Here is a 15,928-nt window from a genome sequence, read left to right on the forward strand (position 1 = left end):
GACGACACAGTAAGAATTAAAGTACAACTGACCCCTCTGTACGAGTTAAATGGGTGCGGGCACCATCAATTAGGGTATAGGGAGATGAAACATACCATACATTTGCTTCCTTAGCTAATCCTGCATGACTGACATACAGGGCTCCATGCTGAGAGCGGGTCAGGGTGGGGAAAAGGCATGCCACTGTGAGCCGGCCAGCCGTCTGACTATTGGGCAGAAATTCTTAACAGCCGCGATTTAAGTTTACAAGCTGTGGGATAAGGAAGCAAATAAACGGTATGGTTATTTTCACTAAACCCTAACCGTTGATGCCTGCACCTCTGTACTTGGTACCACTGGCCTACATACAGAACATTTAGTTCCGAACGCTGTGTACATGTTGTGGGGGTCGGCCACGCCCCCTCGTGACGTCTCAATGCAAGTTTTTCGGAGGGGGCAAGGCGTCCCATAGACTTGCATTGAGGGGGCATGGCCAACCCCTGCAGCGCGCGCACAGCGTTTGGAACTAAATGTTCCGAACGCTGGGCAGTGGAATACCCCTTTAAATGGGCATCTGGAGTGATATAACACTTATCCCCTACCCACAGGATAGGTTATAAGAGTGATCGCGGGGGGTTCGGAACGCTGGGTCCCCAGGTACGGGACCATGGCTCTACCACACCTCGTTCATGTAGTTATATGGAAGAGGCAGGGATGCAGTGTTCGTACCTCCCTGCCTCTCCCATAGAGCTGTATGGGGAGAGGGGCATGCCATCGACCTCAGTGAGGTAGATGCTATGCGCATTAGCCGGCGCACATCGTAGCAATGCGGGGGCCCCCGTTTGGGTGATCGCGGGAGGTCCCAGTGGTCGGACCCCCGTGATCAGACCCTTATCCCAATCCTGTGGATAGGGGATAAGTTGTTTTCACTGAAGATGTCCTTTAAAGCATAAATGAAAGCTAAAGACAGGCTATACAGTTTTCGTCAGAGAAATGGTATAGTCCGCCTCCGCCTCCATTCTTCTGGGTTCTGACCTGCAGCTCCTGACTCTGATTGTAGAACTCCTCCCTGTCATGCTGGAGCTGTCGGATCTGGCTATGAAGCTGAGTGACCACAGTTTCCTTCTCTTCCAGCAGCCTGTTGTATCGCACCTGTTCCTGCACAAGGCTTTGCTTTGCTGTCTGCAAGTCCATTTCTTGCATCTTTAAAAGGGTTTTCTAGATCAGAAAGATAGATTGCTTTTAATATCATTATAGTGAAATTACGTATATTGGTATTAGGCCACACATTTGCCTGGATGACAAAACCTCACGGATCAATCAGAAAAGTGTAATAGAGGTGCCGTAAAATATAACTTAATGATAGTCTAAAAATCCACCACAAATATTATAACGTGAAGTGAAACTACACATATAAAATGGACCCAATTGGTTCTTAGGAAAAAAGGTGTATGGGGTTATGCACTTCCACCCTTCATAGGGAAGTTTAAATGGTACTCCTCCCCCCCCCCCCCAGAAGCTCTCCAGACATGGTCTTTTTATTTTATAGTTAGGGCCTGTTTTTAGGTGGGGGTTCAGGAGCAAAGCACTACCTGTTCCCCCAGGGACACTTCATCAAGAGGACCCAAGAATTTCGGATCCTGATCCGGAAGTTTCTTTTCGCCACTCTCTGCGTCTCTCCCAAGGCTCTCATGCAGAATTTGACGCCTTGTTGGACGCGGCTTGGAAGCATCGGACAAACTATTCCAGGGAACCAAGAAGATTCAAGCTCAGTTTCCCTTTCCTCCGGATATGGTTTCCAAGTGGACAGTGCCACCTGCAGTTGATCCTCCAGTCTCTCGCCTGTTCAAATCTACTACTCTGCGGACGCAGCATCACTTAAGGATCTTGCGGACAAAAAGATCGAGAACTTTGTCCCTGCTTCCCACCTTTGCATCCGCTTGGGTGGCCAAGGCTGTTTTGGTTTGGGCTTCTCCGCTTGGCGGATATTGCTCGCCAGCTCTCAGGCAGGTGACTTTCCCTGCTCAGCAGTCTTGGAGTCCACTTGTTACACGGCTTTTGCTTCAGGTAATTTGGTTGACATTCGCTGCTCCATGTGGCTGAAGGCTTGGGATGCAGATGCTGAGTTCTCTGTTGCCACAGAACAAGCCTGTCCAGGAGGTTTGGTTGGCTCAGGTTCAGGACTCCTGGGTACGGGACATCATTTCAGATGGTTATCAAATAGAATTCAATTCCATCCACAGGAATTGTTTCTTCCGATCCTTTCCTCCTCGATCCCCTTCTTTGGCAGCGGCTTTTCAGGTCGCTTTAAGTACAATCCAGTCAGGGAGTGATAGTGCCAGTCCTGCCAGGGGAGCGTTTTTCAGGGTTCTACTCGAACCTTTTCGTTGTTCCCAAGAAGGAGGGCTCTGTCCGTCCCATGCTGGACCTCAAATAACTCAACCGTCATTTGCAGCTCCATCATTTTCGCATGGAGTCCCTTGGCTCCGTAGTGGCTTCCATGGACCAGGTGGAGTTTGTCGTTTGTGGACATCCGGGACGCCTATCTCCACATCCCTATTTCCCTTGCACAGCAGCGTTTCCTCCGCTTTGCTGTCCCTGCGGGCCATTTTCAATTCGTGGCCCTTCCTTTTGGCTTAGCTATGGCTCCCAGTGTTTTCATCAAGGCAATGGCGGCAGTGATTGCCATTCTTCTGAGCCAGGGGATCTCTGTTCTCCCCTCCCCAGAGCCCCGTCCCGGTCCCAAAATCTGGAGAGCTTCATCTCACGTTACAGACTCTGTTCGCCTTCGGTTGGGTGATCAACCGAGAAAAGTCTAACCTGGCCCCCTGCCCCAGTCTGATATTTCTGGGTCTCCTTTTCAACATGGCCGCCGCCCGTGTTAGTCTGTTGGACAAACATCACTCCCTGCAACAGGGTATCCGTCTCCTACGGTGCCTTTCTCTGATTCCAATTCCTTTCTGCATGGAGGTACTGGGTCGGATGTTGGCTGCCATGGAGGTGGTTACCATGCCCAGTTTCATTAGCACACTCTCCAGCTGGCCATATTGGCCAGGTGGGACAAGTCACCGTTGTCATCTCCGGATCAATGGATTCTTTTGCCCCCTGCTGTTTGGCGGTCTCTTCTGTGGTGGCTCCGTTCTTCCCTCCTTCTCCAGGGGCAGTCCTTCCTTCCCCTCCACTGGCAGGTCGTCACGTGAACGAGGAGACCGTTCTTCCTTCTTTGTCCGGCTCCTTCCAATGCTAAGGGGCTTCTATACATAGTCTGGACATTGTTCAGGCTGTCCGGATATAGCTTTCGGTCACCTCTTTTCGGCAGGGTGACTCCTTCGTGATTCCAGAGGGCAGTCGCAAGGGTATTCCGGCTTCCAAGGAGACCATTTCGCAGTTGACCCGTCCTGATGTATCGGAATTGTACCGTCGCGAAGGAAATGTCTCCCCCTTTCGGGTGACTGCACATTCCACGTGTTCCGTTGGGGTTTCTTGGGCTCTCCGCAATAGGGCTTTGGCCCTGCAAGTCTATAAGGCGGCAACCTGGTCATCTTGCACACCTTCACAAAATTTTAGTGCACACTTGTGCGTCAGCTGACGACGGTTTGGGTCGCAAGGTGTTGCAGGCAGCAGTGGCTCAGTCCTCTGCCTGATTCTGTGTTGGGTATTTTTCCCACCCCGGGGACTGCTTTGGTACGTCCCATGGTTTGTGTCCCCCAATGGTACCGGCCGAGAAAACTAGAATTTTTTAATGCTTACCGTAAAATCTCTCTCGGAGGATCCATTGGAGAACACAGCACCCACCCATTGTTGTGACCAAGGTACGGTTTATTCGTCCGAGGGGCGTTTTTTTGGTTCTTTTTTGTCTGGTACCCTCGTAAACCTGCTGGTTTCTCTGTTGGTTCCCTCCTACTGCTTTGGGACTAAACTGATAATCTCAGGGTCAGTAGGCGGGGTATATCCTGCCAGGAGGGGCCAACTTTTCTTTGTATGCCTAGTGTCAGCGCCTCCTAGTGGCAAGAGCATATACCCATGGTTTCGGTGTCCGCCAATGGATCCTCTGAGAAAGATTTTACGGTAAGCATAACTTTTTTTTTTTTTTTTTTTTTTTTTTACTGGAGCAGAGACACCTTGAGAATTTTGATCGGTTGGGGATCTGATGTTCAGACCCCAAAAGGAATTAAGTTTCTCTCCCTACTGGTCTGCTGACAGAGGGGATAGGACCATCCACATACATTACAATTGAGTATTTCAATCCCTCAGGCTATTTCTGTTTTTCACAACCAGGGTGACTCCAGCTATTGCAAAACTACAACTCCCAGCATGCCCGGACAGCCAAAGGCTGTCCGGGCATGCTGGGAGTTGTAGTTTTGCAACAGCCGGAGGCACCCTGGTAGGGAAACATTGGGCTATTTCCACATCAAGTCTGTGGTGTAAGTTTGCCGTATGCTTCAGTGAAACGTTCAGACAATACACAACCTAGTGTAAGAAGAGCCAAACTAAAGTAAAGGAAGGAAGCTTACCATAGCAGCATTCTGTTCTTCCAGGGCGGTCACTTTGATCACCTTGCGCAGGAGCCGTCTGTTGCGCATGGCGTGTTGCTGTCTTTTAAACCTCTCATATAAAAGCTGGTTATGAAGAAGCACCAACTGGTTCCTCAATGTGTGGATCTCATCAGTTGGGGGGGAACCTGACAAGTTAAAAACAATAAAAAATCTTTAAACATCAGGGATGATAAATGATGTCACGTATGAAGGTTAGAGCTTTGCTGGACCCTTGGCCGCTAATAAGTGTGGTAATCCACTAAAGGCATACCTCCAAAGTGAGTCCAGTCAGCTGATTTGCTGGGTAAAGGTAATCTGCAGAACAAAGCAAAGCATATCATCGATAAGCTAACACTGGTTAGACGGCCTGGATGTCAGAATCCGTCAACCAAGCTAATATATTCAGATATGGGTGATAACTGCATCCATGCTTTCTGAGGTGGAAATGCAGTTTAACTAAATAGTTGCAACACTGAAAATGGCTTTTCCAAATTTTTTTTTTTTTTATCTACTGGTTCTTAAAAGGGGTACTCTGCCCCTAGACATCGTAGCCCCAATCCAAAGGATAGGGCAATGTTTCCCAACCAGGGTGCCTCCCAGCTGTCCAAAGGCTGTTCTGTCATGCTGGGAGTCGTAGTTTTGCAACAGCTGGAGGCACCATGGTTGGGAAACACTGGGATAGGGATTAAGATGTCTGGTCACGGGGGTGCCGCTGTTGGGACCCCCACAATCTTTGTGCAGCACCCAGTGTTAGTTTAGAATGCTGGGTGCGGGCGGCGGGACCGTGATTTCACATCCACGCCACCTCAATTAAAGTCTATGGGAGGGGGCATGGCGGTCATCCCACCCCCTCCCATAGACTTGCATTGAGGGGGCGTGGTGTGACATCAGGGTGTGGCCATGTGACATGACGACCCCGCCACCCAATCCAGGCATTCGGAACAAAATGATCTGAATGCTGGGGAAACAAAGTACCCCTTTAAGCATATCCTTTAGCCAGTGCCGCGTCCTGGGCCACCGCTGTGTCCTCTTCACCAGCTTTGTTTACATGGTTCTGGTGCTGTTGTGGTCCCAGTGTTCCCCTGGCATACAATGCTGGGGCCAGTGACTGGCAGCAGCAGTAACATGGATATATGAGCATTCCATTATTGAAGCCATGATGTGTCCAGGTACCCATGACGTAAAAGCCAATCACCACCCTGTGTGTTCTTGTGCTGTATAACACTGAAGCCAGTAGCTGGTTATACAGACATGTCATTGCTGCAGATGTGTAAAGAAAGTCAGCAGAGCAGACTGAAGCTGTGGTATTTTTTTTGTTTTTTCATTTCAGCACAATCCTATGCTCCAGCATTTTTTTTTTTTTTTATGTTGGCAACCATTTTAACTTAATATTCCAATAAGATTAGGATATGCCACAGCATTAAATGGGTCATCCAGGGTTAGAGAAACATAGCTACTTTCTTCCAAAAGCAGTTTAACGCCTGACTGTGTCGTGTGTGGTTCTACAACTTGGGTCCATTCAACTCAATGGAACTGAACTGTAATACCACACACACACTAGGAGGACAGGTGTGGTGCTGTTTTAAGAAGAAAGCCGCTATCTTTTTCTAATCCTGGATAACCCCTTTACCATCAGTTGCGGATGACTCCGGCCCAAAGACAAAAAGGTGTAGACAGTTTTTGCTCTACCAAAGTAGGCCTAACATAGGCTGCAGCCTGTTTTTACTGAGGATCAGTGGTGGTCTCAGACATAAGCTTCCCATTGAATATATTGGCAATAGGCCATCATGTAAAAAGATGACTATTTTGAACAGCAGAGAACTTAGGCTGTCTACTTGGGTCAGTACTTACTTGTTCAGCTCTTTGGTGTGTGCATCAGCTCCTAAATGTATGAGCCGGTCAAGCACCTCTGCAGGGGACACCGATGTGCCGCTTTCCTCGGCTTCTTCGCTGCTCCCTTTGAATTTTTTGTACAGCTCCTCTGTCTTTTTGGAGATGAAGTAGCTTGCAGTTCTGGGCAGAGCCAGCTCAAAAAGGTGTTCGTAAGGGGTAGGATTGAAACAGGATCTGCAACGGGCCTGAGATTTGCAAGGGCTAGGGGTCAGGATGTTCCTGGAGTTGGGCAAAGAGTTAGTAGTCTGTGTCTTCCCTGAGTCGTCATTCTCCGCTCCATTGGGGGGCTCAATGGGGGTGAATGCCTGTTTTGAAGAGTCCTGGGAACCGTTGCAGCGAAGCTTGTTGGCAACAGAGTTATCAGGTGTCCGGATAACATTACAAGAGCTCCTTCTTTGAGAATTGGGCTGACTGTCAGACTGAGGACAAAACGGTGAATCAAAGCCCCCGCGGCGCACAGTCGGCTCACGATCAGATTCGGTGGTGATCTGAGACAACTCCTGGGATATAGCAGCTGGAGCACAAAGGAGAATCAAAGGGGAGGAATTAGGAATTCATTCATTAAAAACAAAATGGCCAAAAATGATTTCCTTCACATTCTCAATATTCACTTTACTCAAAGAAATTATTACTGCCACAAAAACCAGAAGTGGAGCCCACTGAATATTTACTAGTGAGTAATTGTTGGGGATTCAGCAAAATTGGCATTTTCTTCTCCAAAAACATAATGTGCAAATGGACACCAGTGTATAACCGTGCACCCCCGCCAAAGTGATGAAAATGAACATTTGTCCTATACTTGTAACATTTCATAAAATGTATACGGCAACATTAATGCCCAGCCCTGCCACCTCGCTGTCTGAGAAACTTCTGACCGTGAATGTTTAACCAGTTACATAATGTGGGCTCTGTTACCCCCACCCAAAAATAACAATGCATAAGTTAACCTTAAATAAGAAAAATTAAACAAACAAAACCCCCAACCCCAGAAGATAACAAAAGTACGAGATGGGAAAAGGCATTGGGGAAGATGTAAGGAAAAAACATGGCCTAAAACAGTGGAGTATGTTCTAATGTAACTAGATCTATAAAGGAGGTATACCATGACAGGAGATATATCAAATATATTATTCTTCATTTTTTTAAGCCCAAATTACCCTCTAACATGTGAAAATACTAATGTGCCTAATTTCATTTCCAAACTTCCTAAAATAGATGTTCCGGTGAGCACTGAGCCGCCACCACAATCCCCACCACCGCTTTGTTAAGTTACCTGTTGATCATACAACCTACCGTTAACAACCTTAGGCCCTAAGAGATGAAACATTAACATAGAATATTTCATAAATGCAGTAGACAATACTTCACAGTATGCACAGATATGGAACAGAGACGTGTGTACTTGGAATGCAGCTTGTTAACATTAGTAGGATAAATAAAATGGCCTCACAAAAATAAAATTTGCATGTCAACATCTGAAGAGAACAACTTATTGCCGATATGGAAAAAAGTAAATAAAAATCTAGTTACTAGTCAGAGGCACGCACCTTCCTCTACATTACTGTGGTTTGCAGATAACTCTCCTATCACCTCAGGAAGGTCACTCAGCGACACTTTGGGAGCTTTATCTGGAGCAAATGAAAAAACAGAAAATTACCATCTCACACAGCAATGTATGCAACCATTCTATTAATCGCAGCTTCAAATAAAAAATCTGAAGACAAGAGCTCCCCCTAGTGTGCAAAAGTAAGTACATCTCCCGAAATGGTCCATCCCCACATCTTACCAGAGCCCTTTTCTCCCTTGTTGAGCTGCTTGAGTTTCTCCTGATCAGTGACTTCATTCTGTTGGGTGAAAAGGATTGTTAGGCCGGGTTCACACTACGTTTTAAGCAATACTGGGCACTCCCGTACCCAGCCTGTATGTAATGCATTTCAATGAGCCGACCAGAGTCAAATGCCAACTCCGGTCGGCTCATTTTTGCCCCGTATATGGTTTTCCCACAGGACCTAAAACCGTGGCCTACCACGGTTTTAGGTCCGGTTAGAGAACCGTATAAAGGGGCAAAAATGAGCCAACCAGAGTCGGCGTTTGACTCCGGTCGGCTCATTGAAATGCATTACATACAGGCTGGGTACGGGAGTGCCCGGTTTTCACTCCACCCAGTCCCATATTGCTTAAATCGTAGTGTGAACCCAGCCTTAGCCATGTGTGTAGGCAGTGTGGTGTTAGAGGGGAGAGGAGAAGGGGATAAGTGTCTGATCGCTGGGAACCAAACCGTTGGGAACCCTCGCGATGACCTGCCTGGCACCCGACTCTCCCCATGCACAAAGCAGTGATCAACATGCCCCCTCCATGCATCTCTATAGGAGAGACACGTGCTGTATCTTCAGCTCTCCCTTAGAGATACATGGAGTGTCGGCCATGGCTCCATGTGGTGGTCTACACATCCACATTCATGGAGCAGTGGCCAGTCCATGCACATGGAGAGAGCTGGGGTGCCGGGCAGGAGGACAGGGAGGGTCCCAGCGGTCGGACTCACTATGATCAAAGACTTTTCCTCTATCATGTGGATAGGGCAGTGTTTCCCAACCAGGGTGACTCCAGCTGTAGCAAAACTACAACTCCAAGCATGACAAAGGCTATCCGGGCATGCTGGGAGTTGTAGTTTTGCAAAAGCTGGAGGCACACTGGTTGGGAAACACTGGGAGGGGGGATAAGCTGTTAAGTGCCAGAGTTCCCCTTAAAGGGAACCAATCATCAGATTTTACCCTATATAACGCTTGGCAAAGCGTTCTATAGGGTAAAATCTTTATTTTCACCATTCCCGGGGGACGCTCCTGCCCCCAGGGATGGTGAAGATATGAAGTTATAAACTAGTCACCGCCGTAAGTAGTCCCCTGGGCAGGGAGCTCTTCTCACCTACTCCCGTTCTTCGGCCGGCAGCAACGCCCCCTCCGCTTGATTGATGGGCAGCGTTATCGCTCTGCTTAGTCTGTTCAGTGAGCGGAACAATGACGCTGCCCATTAATCAAGCGGAGGGGGCGTCGCTGCCGGCCGAAGAACGGGAGTAGGTGAGAAGAGCTCCCCACCCAGGTGACTACTTACGGCAGCGGCGGTGACTAGTTTAACTTCATATCCTCACCATCCCTGGAAACAGGAGCGTCCCCCGGGAATGGTGAGGACAACAAGTTTACCCTATATAACGCTTTACCAAGCATTATATAGGGTAAAATCTGATGATTGGTTCCCTTTAAATGAACAAGGTTTCTGTCTTTATAGTACTTGCCTTTCTGGGTGGGGTTAATGTGGAGGAGACATTTGCAGCAATTGTAGAGTCGTCAGAGCTGAGAATAGGAGGAGGGGAGGTTGCTGGTGTTCCCATGGGGGTTCCTTTACTACCTATGAAAACAAACATAGCAAGATTCAGAGACCCAAGATTTGCGAGTAAGCGTCTGAGAACTGGCTCCCTTTCTATTATAATGCCCAAAATAGCAACAAGCTTAATACACAGATGCTGATCACAATATGCAAAAAAATAAAAATAAATAAAAAACACCATTTTTTATTCAGAAGCTACTTAGCCTATCTTCTGCATAGATTATACACATTTGGTAAATAAGATCCCTTCTTAAAGGGTTAACCTGTGTTGTAATCAAGTCACCATTTAGCCTAAGAGTAGGAAGATAAATTTGCTAGTTTTAGATGTATCCCTGTGAACAACACAACCAGGCACTTTCCATAACCTACTAGGTGTGCTTAGAGCTTTTCCAGGACGGGAAGAGAACAGGGATGTGTCCGGCTGCGCGGCGACCGGAGAGCTGGGGGGTGTTGACATTCCGCAGAAGGTGGAAGGGCTCCACATAGAATCCTAGTAGACAAAAATATGTACAAAAATATATTTTTTGCAAGTTTTTATTCAAATAAAATTGTGTATGTAATATTTATGACCTGCAAAACATAACTCTGGCCCAGTGATTCCCAACCAGAGTGCCTCCAGCTGTTGCAAAACTACAACTCCCAGCATGCTCTGACAGCCTTTGGCTGTCCGAGCATGCTGAGAGTTGTAGTTGTGCAACAGCTGGAGGCACCCCGATTGGGAATCACTGCTCTGGCCTATACAAGTGAAGATCATGACCCCAAGAATGACTTGGGCCTCATTCACACTTGCTTACTACAGATGGGTGAATTCATTTTTTCTGCATAAAAGTAATTTTTATTTCCACTTCAATATGTGATTTTTATAAGCAAGAGTTCATCTGTATTAATAAAAATTTAATAAAAGCAAATCTGAAATGTATTTTAATACGCAAGTGTGGATGAGCCACTGAAACAAACAGTACCTGAAAACCAAGGGAGAGTCTACCGCCCTCTGTGGGTCAATTGGCCATGGACCGGATGTGTAAATAGGAACAGCCCAGGCATTAAGGGCAGACTTACTATAGTCAATTGATCTTGTATTCTGGAATCCAGGAAGCATTTAGGGACCGCACATTTGTCCAGCACAACCTACCTGTGCCGTTTCTGCTTGCAGGCGGAAAGCTTGGTTTCCAATATGCTGCAGTATAGGCCCCTGTGTGCAAACCCTAGGAGTGGAAAAGGGTGTGGAGGAGTTGCTTCCTAAACATGGAGTCAAGATAAATTGGTTACAATACTGTGGTGATACCTACAACCCTTAACAGCTCAAAGTCAAACCATTAGTTTACAATGCATCCATTTCACTTGTTAAACCTAAGTCTGTACAGTGATAAATAAGCTTAAAGGGAATCTGGCAGAAATTCTGAGCGTTTATGATTGTCGGCAGCCTCAAAGGGGAACTCCACTGGAAAACTTTTTTTTTTTAACTCACCTGGTGCCAGAAAGTTAAACAGATTTGTAAATTACTTCTAATTTAAAAATCTTAATCCTTCCAGTACTTATCAACTGCTGTATGCTCCACAGGAATTTGTGTAGTTCTTTCCAGTCTGGCCACAGTGCTCTCTGCTGACAACTCTGTCCATGTCAGGAACTGTCCAGAGTAGAAGCAAATCCCCATAGCAAACCTATCCTGCTTTTGACAGTTCCTGACATTGAAATAAGAGTAAAAAAAATGGAGGGCAGCGCCTCGCGTAATTCCGTGGGCTTGGTATGTCCCAGGTGCCCTAAGTAGTATGTTGCTCACCTTAGGCAAACCTTGGTTTTATGCATGTAACCCCTTGGCATAGGGGTAGCAAAACGGAGGTCATCGGCTGCAGCCTGCAGAGTCGACCGGGCTCTTTTAAGGAGTCGTAAAGTCCAAACGTAGGTGAAACAGAAAAAAAGACTTGCAGTGGCGCTGCCTTGGAGGTTGAAGAATCGAAGACGGATGCAGTAGGTATTAACCAGCATGTATTTTATTCATACATGCAGAGCAAAACGCGATTCAAGGGTACATTCCCTCTTGCAACTGAAAAAGAGGGAATATACCCTTAAAACGCGTTTTGCTCTGCATGTATGAATAAAATACATGCTGGTTAATACCTACTGCATCCGTCTTCGATTCTTCAACCTCCAAGGCAGCGCCACTGCAAGTCTTTTTTCTGTTTTACCTACAGTTCCTGACATGGACAGAGGTGTCAGCAGAGAGCACTGTGGTCAGACAAAGGAAATTCAAAGAGAAAAGAACTTCCTGTGGAGTATATAGCAGCTGATAAGTATTGGAAGGATTAAGATTTTTTTTTAAAGAAGTAATTTACAAATCTAACTTTCTGGCACCAGTTGATTTTAAATAAATAAATAAATAAAATGTTTTCCAGCAGAGTACCCCTTTAAATAGCCTTCAGAAGACAGAGTCTGTTCAGCTTGCAAGAATGAGAAAGCAGCTTTTTAAGGGTCCTCGCCGCCAGCTCCTAAAGTGTCAAAAAGGTGGGATCTTCTCCATCCGAAAAGCGAGCTCCCCCTAGAAAGCATCCATGGCTCCACCTACCAGCTATGATTGACAGCCCTAGTGGTTTTCTAATCAGATGCTAGACCTGTCAACCCATAGGTGAAAGGTGGGATTTGGGAGGCTCTCATTACAAGCAGCCCAGGGCACAGAAGGAAAAGATCCCACTACTTTGACACTTTAGTAGCCGGAAGGTGGGACATTAAAAGCAGTTCTCAGTCATGCAAGAGTACATGTGCGTACCTTTTACTCATCTTGATGGCTATGATAGCTCAGAACTGCAGACAGATGCCATTTAAGCACATACACCCCATAGCCTATAGCTTCACTGAAGCAGAGCCGTGCCAGGTACACACCATGGTTGCTGCAGATCTCAGGGCAGGGGCTGGAGGCGGCATCCTGTTGCCTTTGCCGAAGCCGGGAGGATAGGGGAGAGTAGCCTTCTTCATAGGAAGCCTCATTGGGGTCCAGAGAGATTTTGGCACATTCAACAACTATGTCATGAGTTTCCAACCTTTTCCACCTGCAACAAGACAACTAGTAAAATGATCTGGATATTTGATAGATTATTCTAATGTTAGGGGGACATGGCGTCACGTGCAAATGGTGGCAAATATGCAGCATTGCCGCCGCCGCCACCACCACAGGGTCAGATTCTTTCCCATGGTTGAGAGATTACTTGTAACTTTCTTTTTTTACCATCATAAGTAAACAGTGTAGTTGCGGCTTTGTGCCTTAAATGATATGATGAAATATCAAATGCAATGCTAAACTATGAAATCATCATTTCCTTAGGATCATAAATGTAGTTCTTAGTCTCTACTGCAACCTGAGTAGCACTCAAAATAGTTTCAGACTACCACTTTTTTTAAGCGGCAATATGAATGTAAAGGCTATTCTAATGAGTTATAGTGCTTTATCTAGTTGTGTTAAAGGGGTATTCCGCTGCTCAGCGTTTGAAACAAACTGCTCCGAACGCTGGAGCTGGGAGCTAGTGACGTCATAGCCCCGCCCCCTCAATGCAAGTCTATGGAAGGGGGCGTGACGGCTGACACGCCCCCTCCCATAGACTTGCATTGAGGGGGCGGGCATGACATGAGGGGGTGGGGCAATGACATCACGAGCTCCCGGCTCCAGCATTCGGAACAGTTTGTTCCAAACGCTAAGCAGCGGAGTACCCCTTTAACCCACCAAGTCTTGACTGGTAACTATGCCTGATCTGTGTTTGCACAGACCTACATATGAGGATGCAGCAGAGTTATAGGGGTATTCCCATCAAAAACTGTTTTTTGTTATATCAACTGGCTCCAGAAAGTTACAGATTTGTAAATTACTTCTATTTAAAAATCTTAATCCTTCCAGTACTTAGCAGCTGAAGTTGAGTTGTTCTTTCCAGTCTGACCACATTGCTCTCTGCTGACACCTCTGTTTCAGTCTGTCCAATCCCCATAGCAAACCTCTCCTGCTCTGGACAGTTCCTGAGCCAGACAAAAGTGTCAGCAGAGAGCACTGTGGTCAGACCGAAAAGAACCACTCAACTTCAGCAGCTGATAAGTACTGGTAGGATTAATATTTTTTTAATAGAAGTAATTTACAAATCTATTTTAACTTTCTGGAGCCAATTGATATAAAAAAAAGTTTTTCACTGGAGTACCCCTTAAACAGTCAGTCATAGTGCAGTAACTCTGCAAGTCTGACTGGTAACTCTGCTACATCTGTAGATAGCAGCCAAATTCATGTTTCAGCAGCACACTCGCCCCATACACATAGTTGGCTGAGCATGCATGTGTTCTCTATGGAGAAGGGGTAATCTACCTTCAGGGTGCGTTCACACGCTAGTAACTAGCAGCGGATTTTCCAGTGCGGGAAACCCGCTGCAAGTTATGCAACCATTGATTTAAATGGGTCCCCAAAAGTCAGCAATAGTGTCAGATTTGCGGACTATCCGTGGACCCATTCAAATGAATGGTAGCATAACTTGCAGCGGGATTTCTCTCATCGGAAAATCCGCTGCTAGTTACTAGCGTGTGAACGCACCCTCAGACTCCTTTGGTGGCAGCGTATCTCCCCAAGAACAAAAAAGGATAAGACAGCTAAAACACAACAATCTGACCCGTCTCCCCCAATATATGCCATCAGGATAGAGTCGGGAGGCCCCCACCCACATTAGGCTGGGTTGACATCACCTTTTTGCCATACTGTTTTCAATCCGTTTATCTAAAGAAAACCGTATGGCACAAAAACAGATGGAACAGTATGGAAAAAAGTAAACCGTATGCGTTTTTAAACAGTATACTGTTTTAAAAAGTGCATACAGTTCCGTCAGTTTTTATAGAAAAGAAAACACGTAAGTTTTTGAAAATTTTGTCCATTTTTAATGGGAGGGGTCTTGGGTGGGGACTTTAGGATTCAATGTGCGTTTCCTATTGACGTCCATGTTAAAAAAAAAAACATATGCGGTTGCAGTACAGGTTGACCACGATTTTGTCTCCGGTTTAAAAATCGTACTGCAACCGCATCCTTTTTTTTTTTTTTTTTTTTTTTTTTTAACATGGACGTCAATGGGAAACGCACATGTATACGGTTCCATGCGGGGAAATAACGTATACGTTTTTACTTTGCACATGCGCATTTGAATCCTAAAGTCCCCACCCAAGACCCCTCCCATTAAAAATGGACAACATTTTCAAAAACGTATGGGTTTTTTTTTTCTATAAAAACTGACGGAACTTTTAAAAACAGTATACTGGTTAAAAACGCATACGGTTTACTTTTTTCCATACTGTTCCATCCGTTTTTTGCCATACGGTTTTCTTTAGAAAAACGGATTGAAAACATTATGGCAAAAACGTGATGTGAACCCAGCCTTACTTAGCAGGATCAGCCCAACATTTGATGGCCGCAAACACCTGTATATGTGAAAGAATGGAGTGGAAAAGAACAGCTGGAGAGGTCACTGACCAGTGTCCATCGGGCCCACCCCATTCTGAAGCTAGAGGAGCCATGGGGCACTGCAGGAGGGCTGGATATTTCTTTATCGGCCTAATCAGTGCCCGTGGGGGCCATAAAGGCTTGTCAGGAGACTAGATAATAGATTTAGCGAACAATAAAGGAAAATTAAGCACCTGCTTGGGTCCAATTCGTGGTCTTTGGAACCTGTGACAAGCTCTGGATGAATACGAACATGTTCCATCATTGGCTGTAAAACAAAAATAAAAATAAAAAAAATTATAAAAATAATTTGTGGTTACAAAAAGATCTTCCAGGGGACTAAAAAAGACCTGATTCAGTAAGGCAAGCGTTATTAGGGAATTTTGTTAAAACCAAATATGAGTGCCCGGATTCATCAATGTGCCTAAAAAACCAAAATGGTTTTGTTTTGCTCACAGTAACCAATCACAGCTCAGCTTTGAAATAAACATTATAGTTTCATTTGTAAAAACTTCTGACAGTGCTCTTCACCCCCTGGCCAGCCGCCCTATATGACTTTCACTCTTTAGACCAGTGTTTCCCTACAGCTGTTGCAAAACTACAACTCCCAGCATGCCCGGACAGCCTTTGGCTGTCCGGGCATGCTGGGAGTTGTAGTTTTGCAACAGCTGGACGCACCCTGGTAAGG

The 15,928-nt window shown here is 46.0% G+C and overlaps 1 protein-coding gene across 2 annotated transcripts in view; it reads right to left on the reverse strand.

Moving 5' to 3' along the window:
* The window catches only part of TSC1 (TSC complex subunit 1), a 49,133-nt gene that overhangs the window by 11,776 nt on the left and 21,429 nt on the right, over window positions 1–15,928 (reverse strand). For both annotated transcript variants that reach the window (XM_056539407.1, XM_056539408.1), the window contains exons 7-17: window positions 15,435–15,508; window positions 12,666–12,832; window positions 10,921–11,027; window positions 10,154–10,278; window positions 9,697–9,805; window positions 8,194–8,251; window positions 7,955–8,035; window positions 6,366–6,921; window positions 4,786–4,829; window positions 4,494–4,660; window positions 1,015–1,197 (exon numbers count right to left, since the gene is read on the reverse strand). In XM_056539407.1, the coding sequence (XP_056395382.1) occupies window positions 1,015–1,197; window positions 4,494–4,660; window positions 4,786–4,829; window positions 6,366–6,921; window positions 7,955–8,035; window positions 8,194–8,251; window positions 9,697–9,805; window positions 10,154–10,278; window positions 10,921–11,027; window positions 12,666–12,832; window positions 15,435–15,508 (1,671 nt within the window). The remainder of the gene's footprint in view (window positions 1–1,014; window positions 1,198–4,493; window positions 4,661–4,785; window positions 4,830–6,365; window positions 6,922–7,954; window positions 8,036–8,193; window positions 8,252–9,696; window positions 9,806–10,153; window positions 10,279–10,920; window positions 11,028–12,665; window positions 12,833–15,434; window positions 15,509–15,928) is intronic.

The sequence above is a fragment of the Hyla sarda genome, chromosome 9 (assembly GCF_029499605.1).
Source record: "Hyla sarda isolate aHylSar1 chromosome 9, aHylSar1.hap1, whole genome shotgun sequence".
NCBI lineage: Eukaryota > Metazoa > Chordata > Amphibia > Anura > Hylidae > Hyla > Hyla sarda.